The sequence below is a fragment of the Vicugna pacos genome, chromosome 33 (assembly GCF_048564905.1).
Source record: "Vicugna pacos chromosome 33, VicPac4, whole genome shotgun sequence".
In the NCBI taxonomy this organism is placed as follows: domain Eukaryota; kingdom Metazoa; phylum Chordata; class Mammalia; order Artiodactyla; family Camelidae; genus Vicugna; species Vicugna pacos.
Genome location: NC_133019.1, coordinates 9,862,569 through 9,882,456, shown reverse-complemented (window position 1 = coordinate 9,882,456; position 19,888 = coordinate 9,862,569). Strand labels below are relative to the sequence as shown.

General features: G+C 53.1%; 1 protein-coding gene across 1 annotated transcript in view; it reads left to right on the top strand.

Annotated features, from left to right (window-relative positions):
• GRIK4 (glutamate ionotropic receptor kainate type subunit 4) overlaps positions 1–19,888 on the top strand; it is a 388,102-nt gene that overhangs the window by 99,556 nt on the left and 268,658 nt on the right. Inside the window, exon 2 of the mRNA XM_072953873.1 lies at positions 18,537–18,668. Within this exon, the coding sequence (XP_072809974.1) occupies positions 18,587–18,668 (82 nt within the window). The 5' untranslated portion in view covers positions 18,537–18,586. The remainder of the gene's footprint in view (positions 1–18,536; positions 18,669–19,888) is intronic.

The following is a 19,888-nucleotide window of genomic DNA, read 5'->3' as shown; positions in this document are numbered from 1 at the left end:
CTGGTCTTGGCACCTAAGAAAAGCAGCTTCGGAAGGCTGTGTTGGGGGACCTTGGGGACCAACCAGGATTCCTCCCTAGAGAGAGTGTGGTTCTCTGGGCTCCACCGGGGTCCTGGTGTCCCTAAGAATGGGACTGGAGTCCAGGACCATGGTCAGAGGTGTCTGGCTGGACAAGGGCAGACTTTTCCGGGCATTTCACAGAGACCCAGAAGCCAAACTGAGGCAAAATGAGCTTCTGCCCTCTTTGTGTCTCTGAGGACCCTGGTGCCATGGACCTCCCTGGACACAGGTGTCTGGTGGCCAGCTGTGAGTGATGAAGGGGAGAGGGGAGGTAGGGAAGATGAGGGAAGGAAGGGAAGAGAAGGAAGGAGGCGAGAGAGAGAGCAGACGTATCAACAAATCTTTTCCTTCTCCTTTCCAGAAGCAAGGCACGGAGGAGAACCAGGCAGGCATGGAGCCCGTGCTCTCGGGGGAAGCGAGTGACCTCATGTTTGGGCTGTGTTGTTTTCACTAGCAAGTGACAAAGTGGATGCAGGATGTGAGCCTGTCAAAATGCAGTGTCAGGATGCCCTGGTGGGATGGGCCTTTTTTTTTCTTTCTGCTGGCGCTGGGCAAATCCCTTTCACAGGCAGAGCAAGTAGCTTCCTGGGCTCCCTGGCTGAGCAGTGTTGATTGAGCAGGTTCTTCTTTATTCATACACCTTTTGCTGAGCCGCATAACAAATGTGCTGCGAATTTCAGTGCTTTAGAGAGAGCCTGATGCATAAAACAGGACTACCTCCCCTAATGTGACGGGGCTGGTCAAACTCCACATACATCAAAGCCATTTGGGGTGCAATTGCTGTATTTTCGAAGTAAACATTACTTCTTAAAGATGATCCGCACCCAGAATAATTTTTTTTTTTTGGTGTGCTCTAAGTCTCAAGCTGGTTGAATCTGTTCGTTCGGCTCAGCCCAGGTTTTCTCCTAAGGAGGTGTGCCAGAGCGCTTAAAGCTCAAACTGCAGAATGCGCCTTCTTTTTCCTGGGCCCCTTTGCCTACAGAGCTCACCTCCCCAACCCCTGACTATCTTGGTCCTCGTGATGGCATCTAAATCCTCACCTCATGCATTCATTTTGATTAATTTACCAATTACGGAGCACTTACTCTGCGCCTGGCACTCTTCTAAGCTCTTTAACAAATATTAACTCATTTAACCTTCACAACTCTATGAAGAGGCGCTAATTTTTAACCCCTTTTGCCAAATAAGGGAACCAAGGCACAGAGAAGTTAAGTAACCAGAGAGACCACGCTCTGCTGCCTCTCAATTATGGCCTCTGAAGTGGCGTGATAAGAGGGGCCCGCCTTTTTCAGGAATTAGAAACAACTTTCGGTGCCTTTCTTAACACCCGCTGTATCAGAGGTGGCCCCTTGACCTGAGAAGAGCAGAGAGAGCAGAGGGCCAACCCCTGGGAAAGAAGTCCCAGTCTGTGAAGTACACCTGTCCAAAGGCCCGGCTGAGTCAGGAGCACCATGGACAGAGGCAGGGAGGTGAACTTGGCGCTCAGGCCAGCAGCTCAGCTCTGGATGGAAGGATTCCAAGCGCCTGCTGTTAATTCTCTTCATCTTTCGAGACAGCCACACCACAGGTGTTCTTGGCATCTCTGGGCTTCCTGTCCCTTTCTTTTGGTTTTTTCCTTCTTCTGTTCTCTGCCCTGGTCTCTACTCTGGTGGCACCAACAGCTGCGTAATTGCTCAGTCTACAAGCCTGAAAGTCATCCTTATTTCCCGTTTCTTCGTGATCCACGTCTGATCACGGGGTGCTGTCAACGCTACCCCGTAAAAAGGTCTCACGTTCAAGCACATCTCTCCCCTCACTGCCTCCGCCTTTGTTCACGTCACCTCATCTCTTGCCAGGACTTCTATGTCACCCACCCAACTGATCTCCCAGGCTCCAGATGTGACCCCTCTAAAACTATTTTTGAACTGTAGTCAGAGTGATCCTTCTGTTTTCTTTTTATAATTCTAATGACATCACCCCTTACTTAAAAACTGTTCAATGGCTCTTAGAATAAAATTCACACTTCATAGCTTGGCTGCCCAAGCCTTGGATGACTGAGTCCTGCCTCCCTCCAGGCATCAGCTTTCTCTGCTTTGGGATCCCTAAAGATCCCTGTTTCCTGCCCCACCCCTCCCTTTCCTTATGGCTGATCCCAACTCATTGTTCTGGTCCCCATTTAGATGTCCTTTCTTCTGAGGTGTTTTTTCCGACCCTCCCCACCCCCAAGCCTGGCTTGGGGACCCTCCCTCCCAGTGTTCCTATGGCAACCAGGCAACACTTCCTCTGTGATAACATCATGCACTTTGTATTTGAATTTGATGGCTACCTGTGTGTTTATCTGTTTTGCACAGTGTCTTGTGTCCCCAGCACCTAGCACAGAGGTGATTTGTGGAAGACATTAAAAAAAAAAAAACCCAAAACATTTTGATGAGTAAGTGCTACAAGGAAAAGGGCATTGATCCAAGAGCAAGGAGACTAGAGCTTTAGAACCTGCTCTGGCACAAACTCATGACCTCGAGGAAGTCATTTTCCATCTCTGAGCCTCATTTTCGTATCTATGAGGTGAGGGAGGAGCCTGCGCCGGGTGATCCCCAGGGTCCGTTGCAGCTCTAAGGTTCTAGATTCATTTTCTGCACCACAGGTTTGCTTTCCCAGGCTCTCTTGACTTTCCAGGATGTGAGGACCCACTGCGTCCCCACATCCTCCAGCTCCTGTCCCTTTAGGATGTGATGATAAGCAGAACTTGGCTCCCTGCCTTCATCTGGGTTCAGACGTGGCCAGTGTTGGCCTTGGGTTCTCCTTGAATCTGGGACAAGAATGCCTTGAGATTCCCGGATGTCTTTCTTCTCACTTTATCTTGTTTGCTGTCGGGATATTGTAAATAGGACACTTCTGATGCTGCCTCTTTCTCTGAATTATCCCTAGGATCAGCAAGAAGGCATCGAGTCTATGTGCTCCTGAGGCCGCCCTCCCCCCAGCAGGACTGGGAGATCCCTGGGGGCTGCAGCCTTAGCGCCGTGAGGGTTTAGTCTTAGTACCCACGTGCTGTTCCCATGTTTCTCATATTCACTCAGCACATCTACTGGGCACCTACTGCGTGGCAGGTGTTCTTCTAGGTGCCTTGGACACATAAAGAGAAAAGTAGACAAAATCCCTGCTCTCGGGAGCTTACATCTTAGCAAGCCTGTGTGTGGGGAGCGACCCATAGAAGTAAGAAACATGATGGGCAGGTAAGTTCAGTGATAAGCCAGGAGGTGATGAGTGCCAGGGGAGGAACGGGAGAGTCGGGCAGGGCGGGTAACGGCTCCTGAGACTGTGAGGTCTGAGTCAAGGCCTGAAGAAGGGAAGGGCGTGTACCGGTTTTTCTGGGGGAAGAACATCTGGGTCCCAAAGCGGGACCACGCAGAGGGTGCTCAGGGCATGGTGAGGACCCCGCGTTACCTGGCGGAGCACAGTGCCCAGTGCTCAGGAGGCCTGCCACTGGTGTTTGCTGGCGGTCAGAGCAAGACAAAACTGCATCCTGGCCCGTTGCTTGTTGGCTCTCCGGTCCTTGGCAAATTCCTTACCCTCTCTGAATTCTGTTTCTTCATCCTTGCAGGAGGGCCCTGGCCCAGGTCTTGGAGGGTTGCTGTGGGACTTGATGAAGCAACCGTGCGCAGGGGACCAGCTCACCTGCACACGCATGGCGTATGCAATACACCCAGTAACGCCAGTTCCCATACGCCCTTCCCTGGTCTTTGGGCAAGACATTGTCTCTGAGCCTCAGCTTCCTCTTCCAGCCCACAGAGGACAGCCATTCCTGCACTGCCTGCTGCCCAAACTTTAATAACTATCATGTCAAACCCTGCGGGAAATAGTAATTTATATGTAGATGACAGGTTTCCAGGGGCACGGGTTCTGTGTATGCGTGTGTGCACAAACGTGTGTGTGTGTGTGTGTGTGTCTAACTGTGGTGTGTGTACAGTTCAGCAGGACACAGGTAGGTTTTTTTTTTTTTATCATTCATAGATGCTTCAAGGACAAGAACGCCGTAGTTTTATACGAGACCTTATGCCTCCCACACACTAGATGCTCAGTGGATCTTTGTTGAATGAATGGAACAGCACTGGTGAGATGCTCTTTGCTGGGTGAAATGTGTGGGTCGAAGTCAGCAGAGCAGTTTGCTTCGAGGGAACAGGGATGTGGTTCCATCGTGAGGTATGTTTAGAGTGTGTTTATTGAGGACTTAACTATATGCCAGGCACTGTGCTAAGCACTGTACATGCATTTCTCATTTAAAACCGCCAACAGCCCTGTGAGGCAGGCGCAGTTATTATGATTTTGTAGATGGGGCACCTGAGGCTCAGAGGTCAGCGTCTTAATCATGGCCAGTAAATGAAGGAGCTGGGATTGGAACCCAGCCTTCCGGAGCGAATGCACTTGCCTGCTACTCTGATGGCTTCTTGAAATGTCACTGCACCCTTTCATGGTCTGAGGAGGAGGAGGAGGAGGAGGAAAGCTGTTCTTGCAGCCAGGCCAGGCGGAAAGGCGCTTCCCAGGTCATCAGCAGACCTTTCCAGTAGGACTGGGGGAAGATGAACAGGTTACCTTTTCTTGCCTGCAGTAGACAGGGAAGACCGTCAGAGATGAGGATTGCTTTCTGCTGTGTACCCGAGTCTGTCCTTTTCCTCTGGGTCTCAGAGCACGTTAGGAGCTTGGAGATATGAGAACCCTGGGCCTCATGTATCCCTTTTAGATACCTAAAACCTGACAACATGTGTGTGCGTGTCTATATATGCACGTATAGGGTGCGTGTGTCCATCCGTCAAGACCAGTGTAGGGGTCCCTTCTCACCCTGTCTGGGCAGCACGGAGAGCCCCCTGCCTCGTGCCAGCGCCGCCTTGTGCCTTGGCTGTGTGACTGCACCTCCCCGCCCGTGCCCGGTGACCGACGCCTGTGCCTGTCTCCCCTTGAAAGAAGGCCTTGTGTCAGAGTAGCTTCCTTTCCATGCACAACTGGTGACTAGTGAATGCACACTCAGCACGTGGACGAACAAATGAGTGAACGAGGGAATGGGCTCCCTGCCACTGCCGCCTGCACCACACCAGCCCGGGGTGACCCCGTTTTCTACCCCAGTCGCTCACGTATGGGGTTAACATCAAGGAGGCTGCCTTCCCCCCGGGGAGGGGCGCCTGGCCATGCTGGGCGTCCTCGGCATCCAAGCTCGGTCAGAACCCCAGGCTGCGCGGAGCTGACCCGGATCTGCGGAGGTGCTGGGTGGGGCGGCCGGCTGTGACCGTCTGGAAGAGCCTTTCTTCTGGGGCAAACGTTTCCCCGTCTGGCGCCTGCGTCCCCGTCCCCTCGCCTGCGGGCTTCTCCTCGGGACTGCGTGGAGAGGAAGAGTGCTGGGAAGTCACTCTTCCGCGTGTTTAATGCGCTCCACGCCTGCTGTGTCCCCCTGTGCTCAAGTTCCGGGCAATTACCCTCCTGCCGGGTTTTGTTGCTGAGCCCAGCAGGTGGGCCGTGTTTGCAACTCACTGGCACCATTAACGCTGGGTTAGCACCATAAGGGCGACCGATCCACTCGGTGCCCCCAGCCCCAGATGCTGCTTGACAGCAGGACGTGAGGTTGGCTTTGTGGGGCGAGGCATTTCAGAGCTTGTCCTGTTCTGCTTTCTCCAGTTGAAAGCAATGAGAGGCTTAATCTGTTGGCAGTCACAGAGCCCTCTAATGGGAAATCCGTACCCAAATACCTCATCCCCCCAAGTCATGGTGATTTGGCTCTGGGCAACGATAGCAATAATCACACTAACGACTCTCAGTAATCTCAGAAACGGTGCGGTCAGTGAGCGCTTGCTAACTGCAGGCGTACTGCTCAGATCGCAGCGAATCTTTGAAAGCGGTCTTATAAATAGCAATTTTCTCCATTTTGTGGGTGGGGAAACTGAGGTTTGGAGAGGTTAATCGCTTGCCCAAGGTCATAGCTGGTAAGGAGCAGAGCCCAGACTCAGGGATCTCCGTCCGATGCAGGCACAAAGCTTGCTCTCTTACCTCCTACCTTCCACTGCCTTGGTCCCCGATGAATGATGCAAAGTTCTGTGAATGGAGGTAGGGGGCAGGGGAGAGATTGCCAACTTTCCATCCTAATTATTATTTTTTTTTGCCATCATTGATATTAAGATGAGTGATGAGTAGGATTGAAACATCCCTTATAAGATCACTTGTATTAATTAGTAAGTCACACATTTATTGAGGTCCTACTAAGTGGAAAATGTTCTAGATATTTTACAGAAGACAAAGATAAATCATTCATCCGTTCATCAGATCTGAGAGATGGGGAGTCAGACATACATTCTAGAACAAAAGACAGGGAGTGAAACGGTAAGGGTGGGAGTAGAGGAGGTGAGAACTAACCCACTGCAGAGATCTGATTTAGAAAAAAACCCTTCCTTACTTTCTGATTATTAAAACATGATCGGCAGTTGGAAAACCTAGTGAGACAAGCATCGCATACAACGTCCCCTTTGATCTTTGGACGACCCTGTGAAGAAGACACGGCAAATAGCGTGGCTCCCGTTTTATGGGAAACTAAGGCACAGAGAGATTTTTGGGACCTGACCGTGGTCGTGCAGAGAATGGATGGTAAAGTCAGGTTGGAACAGAGGCCTTCTGACTCAAGTCCAGACTCTTCCAGAATCACTCCCATTAAAGCCCAGTATATGGGCTGGGCCTGGCTTAGCACTACGTGAGATGCCCCATGCCCTACTGGGGCTGGTTCCGGAGCTGCCCGGGGCTCAGCTTTCCTTGCAGACCCAATGCTTGGCGGCTCAGAAACTTTCTTTTCCTGTTTGTGGGAAAATCCAGGACCCTAACGCCCAGGCCACATGGGGTCTGTTCCCTTCAAGGTCGGCTTCCCTGAGTTCACAGTCCCCTGTGCCCATTAACTGGCCTCTCTGCTCTGCCTGGCACACTCTGGTCACATCAGTTTCCTTAAGCACAGCTCCAGCCCTAGCCCTTCCTTGCCGAGAAACTTTCAATGGCTCTTATTGCTTGGAGGATAAAGTCCAAGCCCCTTAGCCTTGGCATTCAAAGCCTTCTAGAATCTGACCCCAACACTCACCTCTCCCTGGGCCCCTGAGACACCATGTGTTCCTGCCACGTCAGTCTGGTCAGTGTCCCTTGGACCCCTCTTGCCTTCCTCAGCGCATGCCCGGGAGACCTGCCTTCCTGTGCAGTGCACACCTCAGGGCTCACTCAGCGTGTGTCCCGCATCTTTCAGGAATCTTGCTCCAACCATCCGGCCCTAGGGAGGCCTTTCTGCCTCTGTCTTCCTGTTGGTGACGAGGGCTGCCTGGCCTTGTGACAGTTGCTGCATTGCTGTCTTGCATCACAAGTTCACGGATGTGCTATTTAACTTACCTTCCCCACAAGGATATCCAACTTTTCTAGTTCCTTGAGAGCAGTCACACATCTGAGAGTCCTGACAGCACGTTAGTGCCCTCAGCACACAGCTGGGTGGGCCCAGAGTGTGCAGGGATGCAGGCACAGTGCAGCAAGGTTGCCGGGATCCGGGAGGGAGGCTGAGGCCCCCAGCTGGCACTCAGAGCCTTCTCTCTCCTCTTGGCAGCTGGAGCTGGGCTCTTATGGCTCTGTGACCCTTTCACCAAAGCCCCTGTGATGGGGATGTGTTGAGTGCAGGGACAAGCACCCTTGCTTAGCTCAGGAAGTCAAGGGTTTCCCCAAGGTTGTCCTGAGACTGTACGGGGGGAGCTGAAAAGCTTTCAGCCCCTGGACTTCAACCCGCAGACTCGCCTGGTTCTGCCTGTGGTTTCCATGACATCCCCAGGCCACGGCGGAGGAAAAGTGATGGGGCTTTGACAGGCTGGCTGAGAGCTTCTGTGGCCTGTGGCTAACGCAGAAGCCCAGGGTGGCTCCCGGAGAGAGTGTCCTCTGTATCCCTGACCCCCTCGGAGACTGGCTCAGCATAGTGAGTCCCGTCTTCTCCCCATCTCTCCTTCCAAGGGAGGACCCTCCTCTCACCCAGGGCCTGGGATCCTGCCAAGAACCAGAGCCGGGTGTGTGTGTGCGTGTCAGAGATAAGCACTGAAGCTGCAGGGAGACTCGGCGGCAGTAGCCGTGGAAGAGGCAGAGGAGGAGATGCTGGGGTTAGACTGTGGCTGGGCGGGGACTGAGGTCCGGGAGCACTGCAGGGTCAGCTCTGAGCAGTTGCTCGGCTCCTGCTCTCGTGGCAGCCAGAGCACCTGGGCCAGTGACCAGAGGTCCAGAGAGGCTGTGAGGGACGTGGGCAAGCCCAGCAGTCACTGAGCACTTAGCCTCACTCTCCAGAGGAGGGGGCCCAGGCTCAGAGGTTAAGTGGTTGGCCCAGGTCTTGGAGCCAGTCATTGTGAAAGCTGGGGTTCTTTATTGTTTTTTAAATTATTTACCAGATTTTTTTAATTGAAAAAGCAATCCATCCTCTTAGCTTAAATTGCAAACAGTCGAGAACACCTTAGAATGAAAAGCAAGTCTGCCTCCTTCCCTGACTGCAGTTCTAGAGCCCTCTGTGCAGGGGACACCTGGCCAGCAGCCGTCCCCACGCAGAGACTGGTGCCAGGCCTTCCCCGAGCGGATGGCCGTCGGTGCTGGTGGAACTGGGTGCGGGGAAGGGCTGGAGCGGACTCTGTGTGGGCTCCTGGACAGTTCCCAGGAGTTGTGCTGAGCTTGGATGACCAGTGGAATAAGTCCACTGCTTTGCAGTTTGAAGGGGACACCACTTACTTTGTAATCAATCTTTGCTGTACAATATCTGGCTTTCCTATCCTCTTTAGCTCCCTGGGAGTGCTGAAGGGGGGCGGTCCTGGGCTTCCCTGAGGAATGCATGCACCCTGGGATAGCTGCCTTTTCACCTGCTCTGGCTCGGACTTAAAAAAGACAGGGCCTTACTTTCTGACAACAGCGTGTGAGACACCAAAAAGGCTGATGTGTACATGAGGTGACCACGTGGGCAAGATGGAGCCAGGCCAAGGGATGAGATCCCCATGTCTGTGACCCAGGCACGCCGCTGTCAAATCAGGACTTGCTTCCTTCCCACTAACGTCAGCTAGAGCACTTTTCTCTGGCTCCAACCCCGCCGACTCAGTGGAGCTGGAGATTCTGCGTACAATCACCCATAAGTCTGTAATAACCCATCTCTGGCCAGAGATGGTTAAATTCCGATGCATCTCCCACCCCCACCCTCTTCTCCAGGCTGCACAGCCCAGCTCTTCCCAGATCTCTCTATGGAAGGTTGCGGTGCACACAGCCTTAGTCCAGGGCTCCTCCAGGGCAGCCCCTCGTCCCAAACACCCAGATAGGCAGGTCCCAGCAGGGGAGGGAAGGCTGTGTTTAACTGGAGATAATGAAAATGCTGTCCTTAAAGCAGTTTCTCTCTGCATCTTTCTCCCTGCTCACTCTCTATGCCTCTGTGGACACTCCTGCAAGGTCTCTCTGCTCTAAATGTGTCACAAACGGCTCTAGCACTGGGCTATTTTCTTCCAAAGCCTCAGCTCATGTGGTCTCTGCTCAGAGCTTTGTTCCCCCAGGGCCGAGCCTGGTGGCCTCAGATAAATGCCAGGGACGTTTTTCACCATCCAGAGCTAGTCTCACCCTCCGCATCCGACCCAGTGGTCCTCTTCCCACCTCTCCCGGCTCAGCACGCCTGGTGATTCATTCTCCATCATCTCGCCTCTGGCCACCTCCTTTGCCACAAAAAGGAGTTCTGGATGCTGCAGCCTCCTCACCTTTTCTGTGAAGGATGCTGTGTCCGGTCCGAGGTTCAGGGAGGTAATCGGCTTTACACACAGAGCCTTATCCTGGACCTGGGGGCAGAGAGACATTGGGGTTGTCTAATGAGAGAGACTCACATAAACATAACATGTGCGTGGAGAAGATGCTCCCAGCTTTCCAGCCACTTCCGACACTCACGCAGCCGCTGGGTCTCCTCTGGGTTGTTTCCTCTGTCTGGATCTGGTCCTCTCTGCTCCCTCCTGCCCTCTTCGAAGGACCTGGCCGACTCAAGTCAAACACTTCGTCCTCAGTGAAGCCTTCCCCTTGGGCCACATGAAGATCCCACCGCTCACTCTAGAGCAGCCCAGACTTCCTCCGCCACCTGTCAATCTAGCTACCTGAATGTGGACTGATATCTCCTGCCTGGACTGTAAGCTCCACCAGGGAAGGGACTGTATCTCAGAGCCTGGACACCACCTGCCACACAGTAGAAATATTTGTTGAGCGAAGAAAGTATAAATCATGCAGTGGTATGAAGTGTATTTATTCGCTTTGGCTGGTCTGGAGTAAAGGAACAGTCAACACCGTTTTGCTTGGAAAGCACTTCACTCGTCTGCAAAGTATTTCTCCACCCATTATCTCCCTTGAGCCTCGTAGAGACCCTGCAAAGTAGAAGGTGGGAGTGTAAGTTCCCCATTTCACTGGAGAGGAAATAGAAGCCCTGAGAGGTTAAGAGGTGGGCCCAGGGTCACACAGCTCTCCACCTCCAGTTCCGGCTTTTCTCTGTGCCAGACTGAGTCCGAGTGAGGAAGGAGGACTGACTTCTTCAGGGAGAGCTTCTGGGTGGGGCTGACTTGGAGCAGCATTTTGGAGGTGAGAGGGCTGTGGACTAATATTAGCAAGAGGTGTGGGAAGCTGTCTCTTTGGGAGAAGATGTGGGATGTGGTCAAGGGTGCTTGGATGGGGTGAGGGTGAGACAGGAAGTTCACACTCACTGACTGCATCACACCTGAGATCTGTACAGCAGCCTTTCAAGAGAGGCCTCGTGCCTCCAGGAGATGAGACTCTCAGAGGCTAAGTAACCAGCTTAAGAAGGTAGAGTGGCAACTGGGATTGGAGGCCAGGGTTGTCTGCTCTGGCCCCTGCCGAGAGGGCACTGTTTAGAGGTGGACTGAGGGCTTCGGTCTGACATATACACAGGACATGGTTTGGAGAGGAAGGTAGCCTGGGGATCCCCCATGTCTCACTCATTAGTGCCCGAGAATTGGGAACAGCTTCCCTAGTTGTGTGTCCAGAGTGCCAGCAGATCCCTGTGGTGGCCGTGCTCCCTGAATGCCCTGCCCAGAGTCAGGCCTGGGCCGGGCCAGCCCCCGCGCTTGAGTTTATCCTGATGCGTCAGACCTGGTCCAGCCCCCAAGTCTCCCTGGCTAGTTGGCTGTGTTGACTCATTACAAACTCCAGAGAGCATCTCCTGATGGCAAATCCTAAAGGTAGGGACATCAGGGCTGACCATCTTGCCAAAGGACACTCCCAGACTCATTCCTGTGCTGTTTTCTCCCCCCGCCCCTGATTTGGGAAGATGTGCAGGTGTGCCCAGATCAGCCAGCATTTCACTCGTCGTCTTCTTCAACATCGTGGTAGTCATTATAACCACCTCTGACATCTCCTCAAGTACCAGCTATGTTTCAGGTTCTCCAGTACCTAGAGAAGGCAAGCGTGGAGAGTGGTGGGTAAGAACGGGGTCCTGGAGCCGATGGCCCGGTTCCTCCGCTGACCAGATGAGCGCCCTCGGCGAGTCCCACTCGACCTCTCCAGCTTTGGGTTCCTTGTCTGTCCTTGTCTGCCGAGGAATTAGAGTCTGTCTCACACGGTTTTGAGGAGCAATGAGCCTAAAATAGTACTTTGCACATAGAAAGTAAATATTTAGTAAATGTTACCTGCTATCAGAAAGTATGCTTCCTAGAACTGCAGTCTCGGAGCTTAAAAGAACCTTAGAGATCGTTGGTCTGATTCCCTCATTTGACAGAGTGAGAAACTGAGGCTCAGACAAGCTCAGAGCTAGTGAACATCCAGGCCCCTGACTCCCAGGACAGGACCTGCATCCGGGCATCGTACTACCTGTTGCCAGGGAGACAGGATGCTTACACATGCTGCCGAACTGTATCAGGCCACAGAAGATGACTCTCCCTCAAGGAAGCCCTGGGGTCTGGGTGCCGCTCCCCGGCCCCGGCCACCCCGCCTCCTGCACACTCCGCCCAAGCTGCCAGCTGCCGCTGGGAGTTCCTCCCAGTCTGAGGAGTCGGGACCACAGAGAAGCCCACATCCATTTGTCTTGAGGAGCCTGGAGCGTCATGAAGAGTAATCAAGATCTTGCTGCCCGCAGCCAAGAGAAAACCTGTAATTAATCTGGCTGCCTCTCTGATTTCCTCTTGTCTTCCCGCCACCAAGCGCTGGCTGGTGGCTGTCAGCCTCGTCTCAGACCCACCCCGGAAAATCACGATTAATGGTGTCATAGCCCTGTGAGTACGAGAGAGAGACCAGCGAGGGACTGCTGACAAGTCAGGAGAGAGAGGCCGTTTAGCACGACTGGGCCAGGCAGTCCAGACAGCGTGTTCGCCGCTGGACACGGGGCGATGTCGGCAGGGGGTGCCTGTATGGGTCTGTTAACTGGTGCTCGTCCAGAGTCAGCACATGTTCATGGATAAGCATCATGGCAAGTGGTGCGTCAGGAAGGTACATGCCTGAAAGAGAGGTTCCCCTGCCCTCCAGGAGCACACAGGAACAGAGAGAGGGCATAAATAAATGCAAAGCTAAGTAACATTCATTCGTTCACTCGTTCATTCATTCGTTCACTCGTTCATTCATTCATTCATTCGTTCGTTCATTCCTTCTTTTACTGACGTTCATGCATAGCTGCATTGCACTGGGCACTGTGCCGGGTGCTGGAGGAGTAGCAGCGAATAAGAGGGAGAAGGCTCTGCCCTCACAGGGCTTCATTCAAAATACAGGCACCAAAGAGGTGGGTCAGAGACGTTCAGGTCTGAAAGAGACCTTAGAGGATTTTCTAGCTTAAGGAAGCTGAGCAGTCTTGAGATGCTAAAAAAAAAAAGGAGGAAATTAGGTTGTCCTGGAGAAACGGGGGACATCTGATTTTTGGTGTTTGAGTGGGGATACATCCTGGGCAGGTAAATCCTAAAGCAGAGATGAGACGTCAGGAGCCCCGACTCCCAGTCTGATTGGAGCGCTCACGCGGCCGCATGCGATCGGCGGGCAGTGAGATGCTGACCGCCGGCCGCTGTGCACGGCGAGGGCTGGAGGAAAGCTTGTACGGTGAAGGAATTGCATCTGGACTGTAAATTCCTTATGGGCAAGGACTCTGAAGGTAACTCACCACCAGTAAATGCTTCATGCCGACAGAGCCTTTTCCACGTGTAGTACCCGACTGGGTTCTTTCAGGATTTCAGCAGACGTATTTGAGTGCCTACTATGGGCCAGCCTGTGCTAGGCACTGGGGACACAGGTAGAAGATTCCGACATGCTCCCTGCTCTGTTGGTGCTCACCACCCCGTAAGGTAGGCATCGATGTGCCCACATTATCGATGAGGACACGGGCCCTGAGGGGTGGAGCTGTTCGGGAGTGTCCCCTCTATAAGGTCCACAGCCAGAACAACCCGGCCTCCATCCAGGCGGGCCCTAACTCTGCACCTATCATGATTGACATGGCTACCCTCGGGGGTCAAGAACAGTGTCCTCAGCTGCATGGGAAAGTTCTGTTTTAGGGTCTCCACCTTCTGGGTTACCTAACATACAGGCCTGAGGCCCAGCTCTGTTTAGGGAGGTGGGGACTGTCAAAGACCCTTGGAAATCAGAGGCTGTACTGGCATGTCTGCTTCGGACATAAATTCTGCCAGCGCTTCCATATTTAACTCTAGTTGGAGAGGGAGCTTGGGATCTGTGATTACACACGGTTAGGCTCTCTTGAGTTCGAACTTCAGCACTACTGCTTGGGTTGCATGACCTTGGATAAATGACTCAGCCTCAGCTTCCACATTTGTCAAGAGCGCGTGCAGTGTTATCTTACAGGGCTGGTATAATATCATGAACAGTTACTTACTTCGAGCAGCACACGATACGCATCTTAGCATCGCTCCTCGTAACGATTCTGTGAGGGTCCTTTTATCAGCCCATATTACAAATGAAGGAATCAAGGTGGCAAGAAGTCGACTCCCTCGCCCACAGTGTACATGGCCGTGCAGGATTCAAACCCGAGTTCTTAGCTGTGACTGTCAGGGCAAGCCCCAAGCACAGAAGGGAAGGGCAGTGAGTGCTTCCCTCGCTTTCTCAACACACATGGCTGTGAGGCCCCTCTGCCTGGATCTGGAGCATTCCGTCTGCTTAGAGTGACTATTTTAACCACAGTGACCGTACAAAATGCACGATCCAAACTGGGAATTTATTTCATCTTGGTGTAAACACAGAAAGTGCCTTTTTGACACCATCTGTTCATTGATTCATTCAGCCAGTATTAATAGAGCACCTACTGTGTGCCAGATAGTGGGTTAGGTCACCCTAGCTTGCCACCGTCCCTGCCGTCACAGCTGACGGTTCTGTGGGGAGACAGGCAGCATCGTCGTGAGCAAGTGTGTGCCTTGAAGAAGAATGTTCCAGGTGCGGTGGCAGCAGATGGGAAAGGGACCACAAAAAGCCTGAGAGGAGGGAGCGCAGGGAGCTTGGAAGACACGGTTTCCAGGCCATCCGGGGATGAGACTGCAGTCCGTGCGCAGGCAGAAGGCGGGTGCTGAGGGAAGTCCGGGGTTGGGCTCTGCCAAGTGTCAGCTACTGTGGGGTGGGTGGTAGGGACAGGTGGGCAGGAGCTGGATCATGAAGGGTTTATCTGTTGGAATAAAGAGTTTGCCTTTGCTCCCTGAAGCAGTGGAGAGCTGTGGGAGACTTTGGGGCTGGGATGTATCACTACCAAGTTGGCATTTTGGTAAGAACCCCTGTCTGCTGAGCGGAGAACCAACGAGAGGGAGAGACCAGAGGGAGGGAGACCCAGACGGCTGCTGTCGCAGAGTCCTGGTTGTTGCTGACAAATGTTGGACCAGGCGGTCAGTGGTGATGGAGAGAAGGCGATGGAGGCAGAGCTGCCAGGACTTGGCGACTGAGATGATGTTGGGGAAGGAGAACTCTCAGGTGACTCTCAGCTTTCTGGCTTGGGTGACTCGTAGATCGTGGCGCCACGTACTAAGAGGGAGAACGTAGGAGGAGAAGCAGATGGCGGGAACGGTGGTGAGGATACCTCCTCTTTAAAACAAGGTGTGTCTGCAAGTGCCGTGGGGCCTCCAGGTGGAGGTTTCAGGAGGCAGCCGCCTCAGTGCAGGTGTTCTGGGCTTGAGGTGCTGATTTAGAAGCGACACCATGCAGGTGGCAATAACCCACAGGTGGAGGTGATGTTGGTGGGAGGGGGGTCTTGGGTGCTTGATCTCTGGAAGATTTCTTTTTTATTCCTAAATTATTAAAATATTGTCAGTTCATAAAGCCTGTACTGTTAGGTCCTAAGACTAGATTCACCGAAACATTAAACTGAAAATAAGATCTTAGACTTCTTTGTGTTTTTTTAAGATAAAGAATCTAGAAGCTTCATCATCTGTTCTCATATGCAAACAGTTAAGCGACAGAAGAAAAGCCTGTGGTGTCAGAAACCTGGCTAGCCCTGGCTCTGCTTGGTAACAGCTGTGTGACCTTGAGCTTGACCCCTCACCTTTCTGGAGCTCAGCTTCCCCCTCAGTAACAGAGCTTGTCTGATGGATTAAATGAGATAAAGACATGGAAAGACTTTTACAAACCGTTGAGCCTTCCCAACACGTGACACGATGGTTCTTTTTACTCCTGTAAGGTTTAGGGGGAGATTATTTCCCATCGTTGTGCTCAGGGTCACACAGCTGAGGTCCAAGAGCAGCCAGGGACCTCGGCCATCGTCCCTACACGTGGGCTCCAGGATCAGCCTGCCTTCGGGGCCATGAGCAATGAACACCAGTCCTGCACGGACTGAGTGGAGTTCTGTCATCAAATAAGATTTACACAGGCTAATCTGACACCTCTTTAGCAGTCTGCATGGTAATTAGCGTGTGGCGGGCTGACCGGGCATAAACGGAAGGCATTTGACAGAAATGATTATAGTTAGTATTATGTTCGTATAACCTCGCCAGATTTTTACAGTTCTTTCCTCTTTGACAGTCCATTCATTTTTCCACTCAACAAATATTTATTGAAGCTGTAATATATTCCAGGCACTATTCTGGGCCCTGAGAAGACAGACAAACAGGACTTCTCCATCAAACTTGAATTCTAGTAGGAAGCCACATAGGCGCTGAACAATCGACTTTATCCATCTTCCCTCGAGACTGTTTGCTTTCACCTCTTCCTGCGCCGACACCCATGAATTAAAGGATAAAGATTCTGGCCCTGACTTGCCAACAGCAGAGTTGCCTTTGCTCTGATCCCTTATCCTTTATGGCCCTCTGTCTCCCCACAGCAGGCGGTGGCTTGAGGCCTTCCATCTATTGAACAAGTCCATCCCGTGCAGCCGTGGTGTATAAGTAGCCTCTGGGGATATAATGGTAAACTGGAAACAGTCCTGGCCCTTAATAAGCCCACACTGAGCCCTGGTGTGGACACATCAGAGGGAAAAGAGCTGCATTGCATTGAGACACTGCAGGCTGCTGGGACGGTGCACTGAGAGGCACCCGATTCTGGTAAATGGCAGGGGTTGGGGGAGAGGAGCATGGTCCAGGCGGAGGGGATGAGTTGTGCACAGGAAGCTTTGAGGTGCTGGATGAGGGTGGAACATTGCACTTGTGTGTAGGGGGATGTCATAAAAAGGAACTTCCACTCAGTATAACACGCTTGCAGAGAAGTGAACATTCTCATCAGTATATATACCCCTTGACGAGTTTTCACACACTGAGCACACTTGTGTAACAGTGTGAGCAACAGGACGTCACCAGCACCCCCAGAAGACCCCTCCATGTCCCCTTCCAGTCTCTACCTGCCCGCAAGGGTAATCACTAACTGGACTTTGTGCCGTGCACTGCGGTTTTGCCTGCTTTTGTATTTTTCATAGATAGAATCATGCTGTAAATACTCTTCTGTGCCTGGTTTCCTTCACTCAGCATTGCTTATGAGATTCACCCACACAGGTGCACGGAGCTGTTGATTATTCATTTTTTGTTTTCCATGTAACATTCCATTATGTGAGTGGACACTGTATTTCTCCATTCTGCTGCTGGACACTGGGGTAATTTCAAGTTTGGGGAAACCCAAAGCCTGCTGCCCTGAACGTTCTAGTATGTCTTGAACATACACATGCATTTCTATTGGGAATGCCTATCGTAGAGTTGCTGGCATTTGGGTGTGTGTCAAGCTCTAACAGAGCCGTTTTCTGCAAGAGCTACATCAGTTTACATTCCCACTGACACTGTAGGAGAGTTCTAGTTGCTCCACGTCTTTGCTAACACTTGATGGTATCTTTTTTTTTTTTTTTTTGAAGTCACATTCTGGTGGGTGTAGGAGTGATATCTTATTGTGGTTTAAAATTGCATTTTTCTAAGTACCTTTCCAAGTGTGCTCCAAGGCCTTTGGATATAGTTGTTAGTGAAGTGTCTCTTCTAGTCTTTTGTCTGCTTTTCTATTGAATTGTCTGGCTGTGGGGGCGGGGAAATGAATCACTTTAATACTATTTTCCTAACCAAGGATGACCCGGGATTGGCATATTCAGGTGCTCACCAGCCCCACACTCACCCCTGTGATGGGGCGGAGCTGGCAGCCTACAGACTGTCTCAGGGTGTTGGGGGGTTGCAGGGAGGGGACAATACCCTTGCTACCTTGTTTGGGAGACAGCCTCCTCCACGGTCTAGCTTTGACACCAGAGGCCCCTCCACTGCAGGAGGGAGAGGGGTTGGTGGAGGAAGGACGGGGAGGGGTTAGTTTTTTTTACAGATGTGGAAACCAGCTGATGACCCGGGATGTGCGCTTCTGCCATCAGTGTTTGCTGGGAAGAGACCTCTCCCATCTGGGCCAGGGAGGCACTAGCGTTTCTGTAGCCCCTGCTCTGGGCCAGGCCTCCCCTGTGTTCCCCTAGTCCTCAGCTCAGCTCCTCCAGGCACGTGTCTTTATGCCATTTCTACCTGTCAGGAAATGGAGTTGAGTGACAGAGAGAAGCCACTGAACCGACAAATGGCTGGGTTCCAGTGGAGCCCCTTCCCCACACTGCTCCCCAGAGAGCAGGGCAGGGGTGTGTGTGTGTGTGTGTGTGTGTGTGTGTGTGTGTGTCTGAGTGTGTGTGTGTGTGTGTCTGTCTGTGTCCGGGACAATGGCATAACCTCCCTACCCACTCCTCTTCTGCTCACCCGTGGCTCCTGTTTCTTAAGAGCCAATGAAGGTTTTCATCCCCAGTTAGACATTTTTTAGGAGGTGGAGTTCCGTGAATCACTCAACCACAGTCACACCCGCCTACCCCGATTTGACGCGGGATGGCTGGGGGCTGGGAGCAGGAGGAGGCTTCTGTGAGCCGGGCCAGGGCGGGGAGGGACAGAGACTCGGAGCTCTCCCACCTGCACAGCGGGTCGTGGCGGGATTGCCGGTCCTCCCCGCAGCGGCTGTCGGGTGGTAGCGCGGGCCACTGGGCTGGAGGGGCGGCTCCCCGCAGGGACGCAGGACTCAGGGACTCACGCGCTCCCTCCGCTCTCCCGCAGAGCTATGTCATGCGCAGACCAGCAGGGGGCTCCATGAGGATTTATGGAAGATGCCCCGCGTCTCGGCGCCTCTGGTGCTGCTTCCCGCGTGGCTCGTGATGGTCGCCTGCAGTCCGCACTCCCTGAGGATCGGTAAGCCATGTTCCGGCGGCCCCCTGAGGGCAGCCCAGCTCCGGGTGACGCCCCTCCCACACCCAGGTGCCCGCAGGGGACGTCAGACCCTGCGTGCTGCTCTCCCCCAGTTTGGCTGGGGCAGGGGCGGTGGGGGTGGGGCAGTGACAGACCCGCAGCTCCCATCTGTTCCACCTGCCCAGCTCCCCTTGCGACGAGAATACAGATGCTGACAAGTGCCTGGTGTGGTTTGTGACTCACTCAGCCAAGCACGCTCCGGGCGGCTGTGGGCGATGAGGGCAGGGCTTCCGAATCCAGGGCTAGAGAGCAGAGGTCATGGCTCCTCTCCTCTGGTTGAGCCAAGAAGGCTTCCTGGAGAGTGTGTTCGGATGAAATGTTCTTGTGCCCCTGGCCTGGCGGCCTGGCAGGCCCTTGCCTTCGTGTCCGCTTGCCCCTGGTCTGGTTCCGGGGAGGAAGGGCAGGGATGCTTCTGTGACATGTGTCCACCTGCTCCTTCCCTTGTCCTGGCTGCCACGGGGTGCCCATTCTAGATGTGGGCAGATGCTGTTGCCGCCCACTCCATCCGGACCCCTGTGCCTGCCTGGAGACTTGGCCCTTCCCGGGTAACGGAGTGCCTGGGAAGTCAAGTGCCTCCTCCTGTGCCCACCTTCAAGGCTCATTGCCCGCAGGCTGGGGCACTGTCGATCCAGGTCCTGGGGACACACCCCAGGCTCAGAGACAAGGAGACAGTCCAGTCCAACAGGCACTGGGTGGTCATCTGATGGCCTGAAAAGGGTGTTGGGATTTAGGAATATCTGCAGTGTGGACAAACAGGTGGGGCAAAGCAGTGAGAAATTCAGGCAGGTGAGTTGGTCACAAGAAGACCAGCCCAACAGCAGGACCCCCTGAGCAAGGCTAGGCAACAGCCCTAGAAGGACTCAAACACCAGGCAGGTTATCCAGGCAGGTGCCCACCTGAGGCCCCTCCTCCCAGACTGGGATGGGGAGGGGGGAAAGTGGATACTAAGAACAAGGCAGGATTCTAGACCCTAAACTTGAATTTGAAAGGGTTAGAGGATGATTTAGAATGAAGATGTCAAGACTTGGAATCACAGGGAGTTGGCCTAAAGCTCCCAAATTCCTCCAGTTGCACTCAAGACTGGCTCTAAGGACATGCCAGAGGTTGGCGTGATGGCGATGGTGTTCAGGAGGCCTGGGTGGGCAAAGCCAGGCATCACGGGT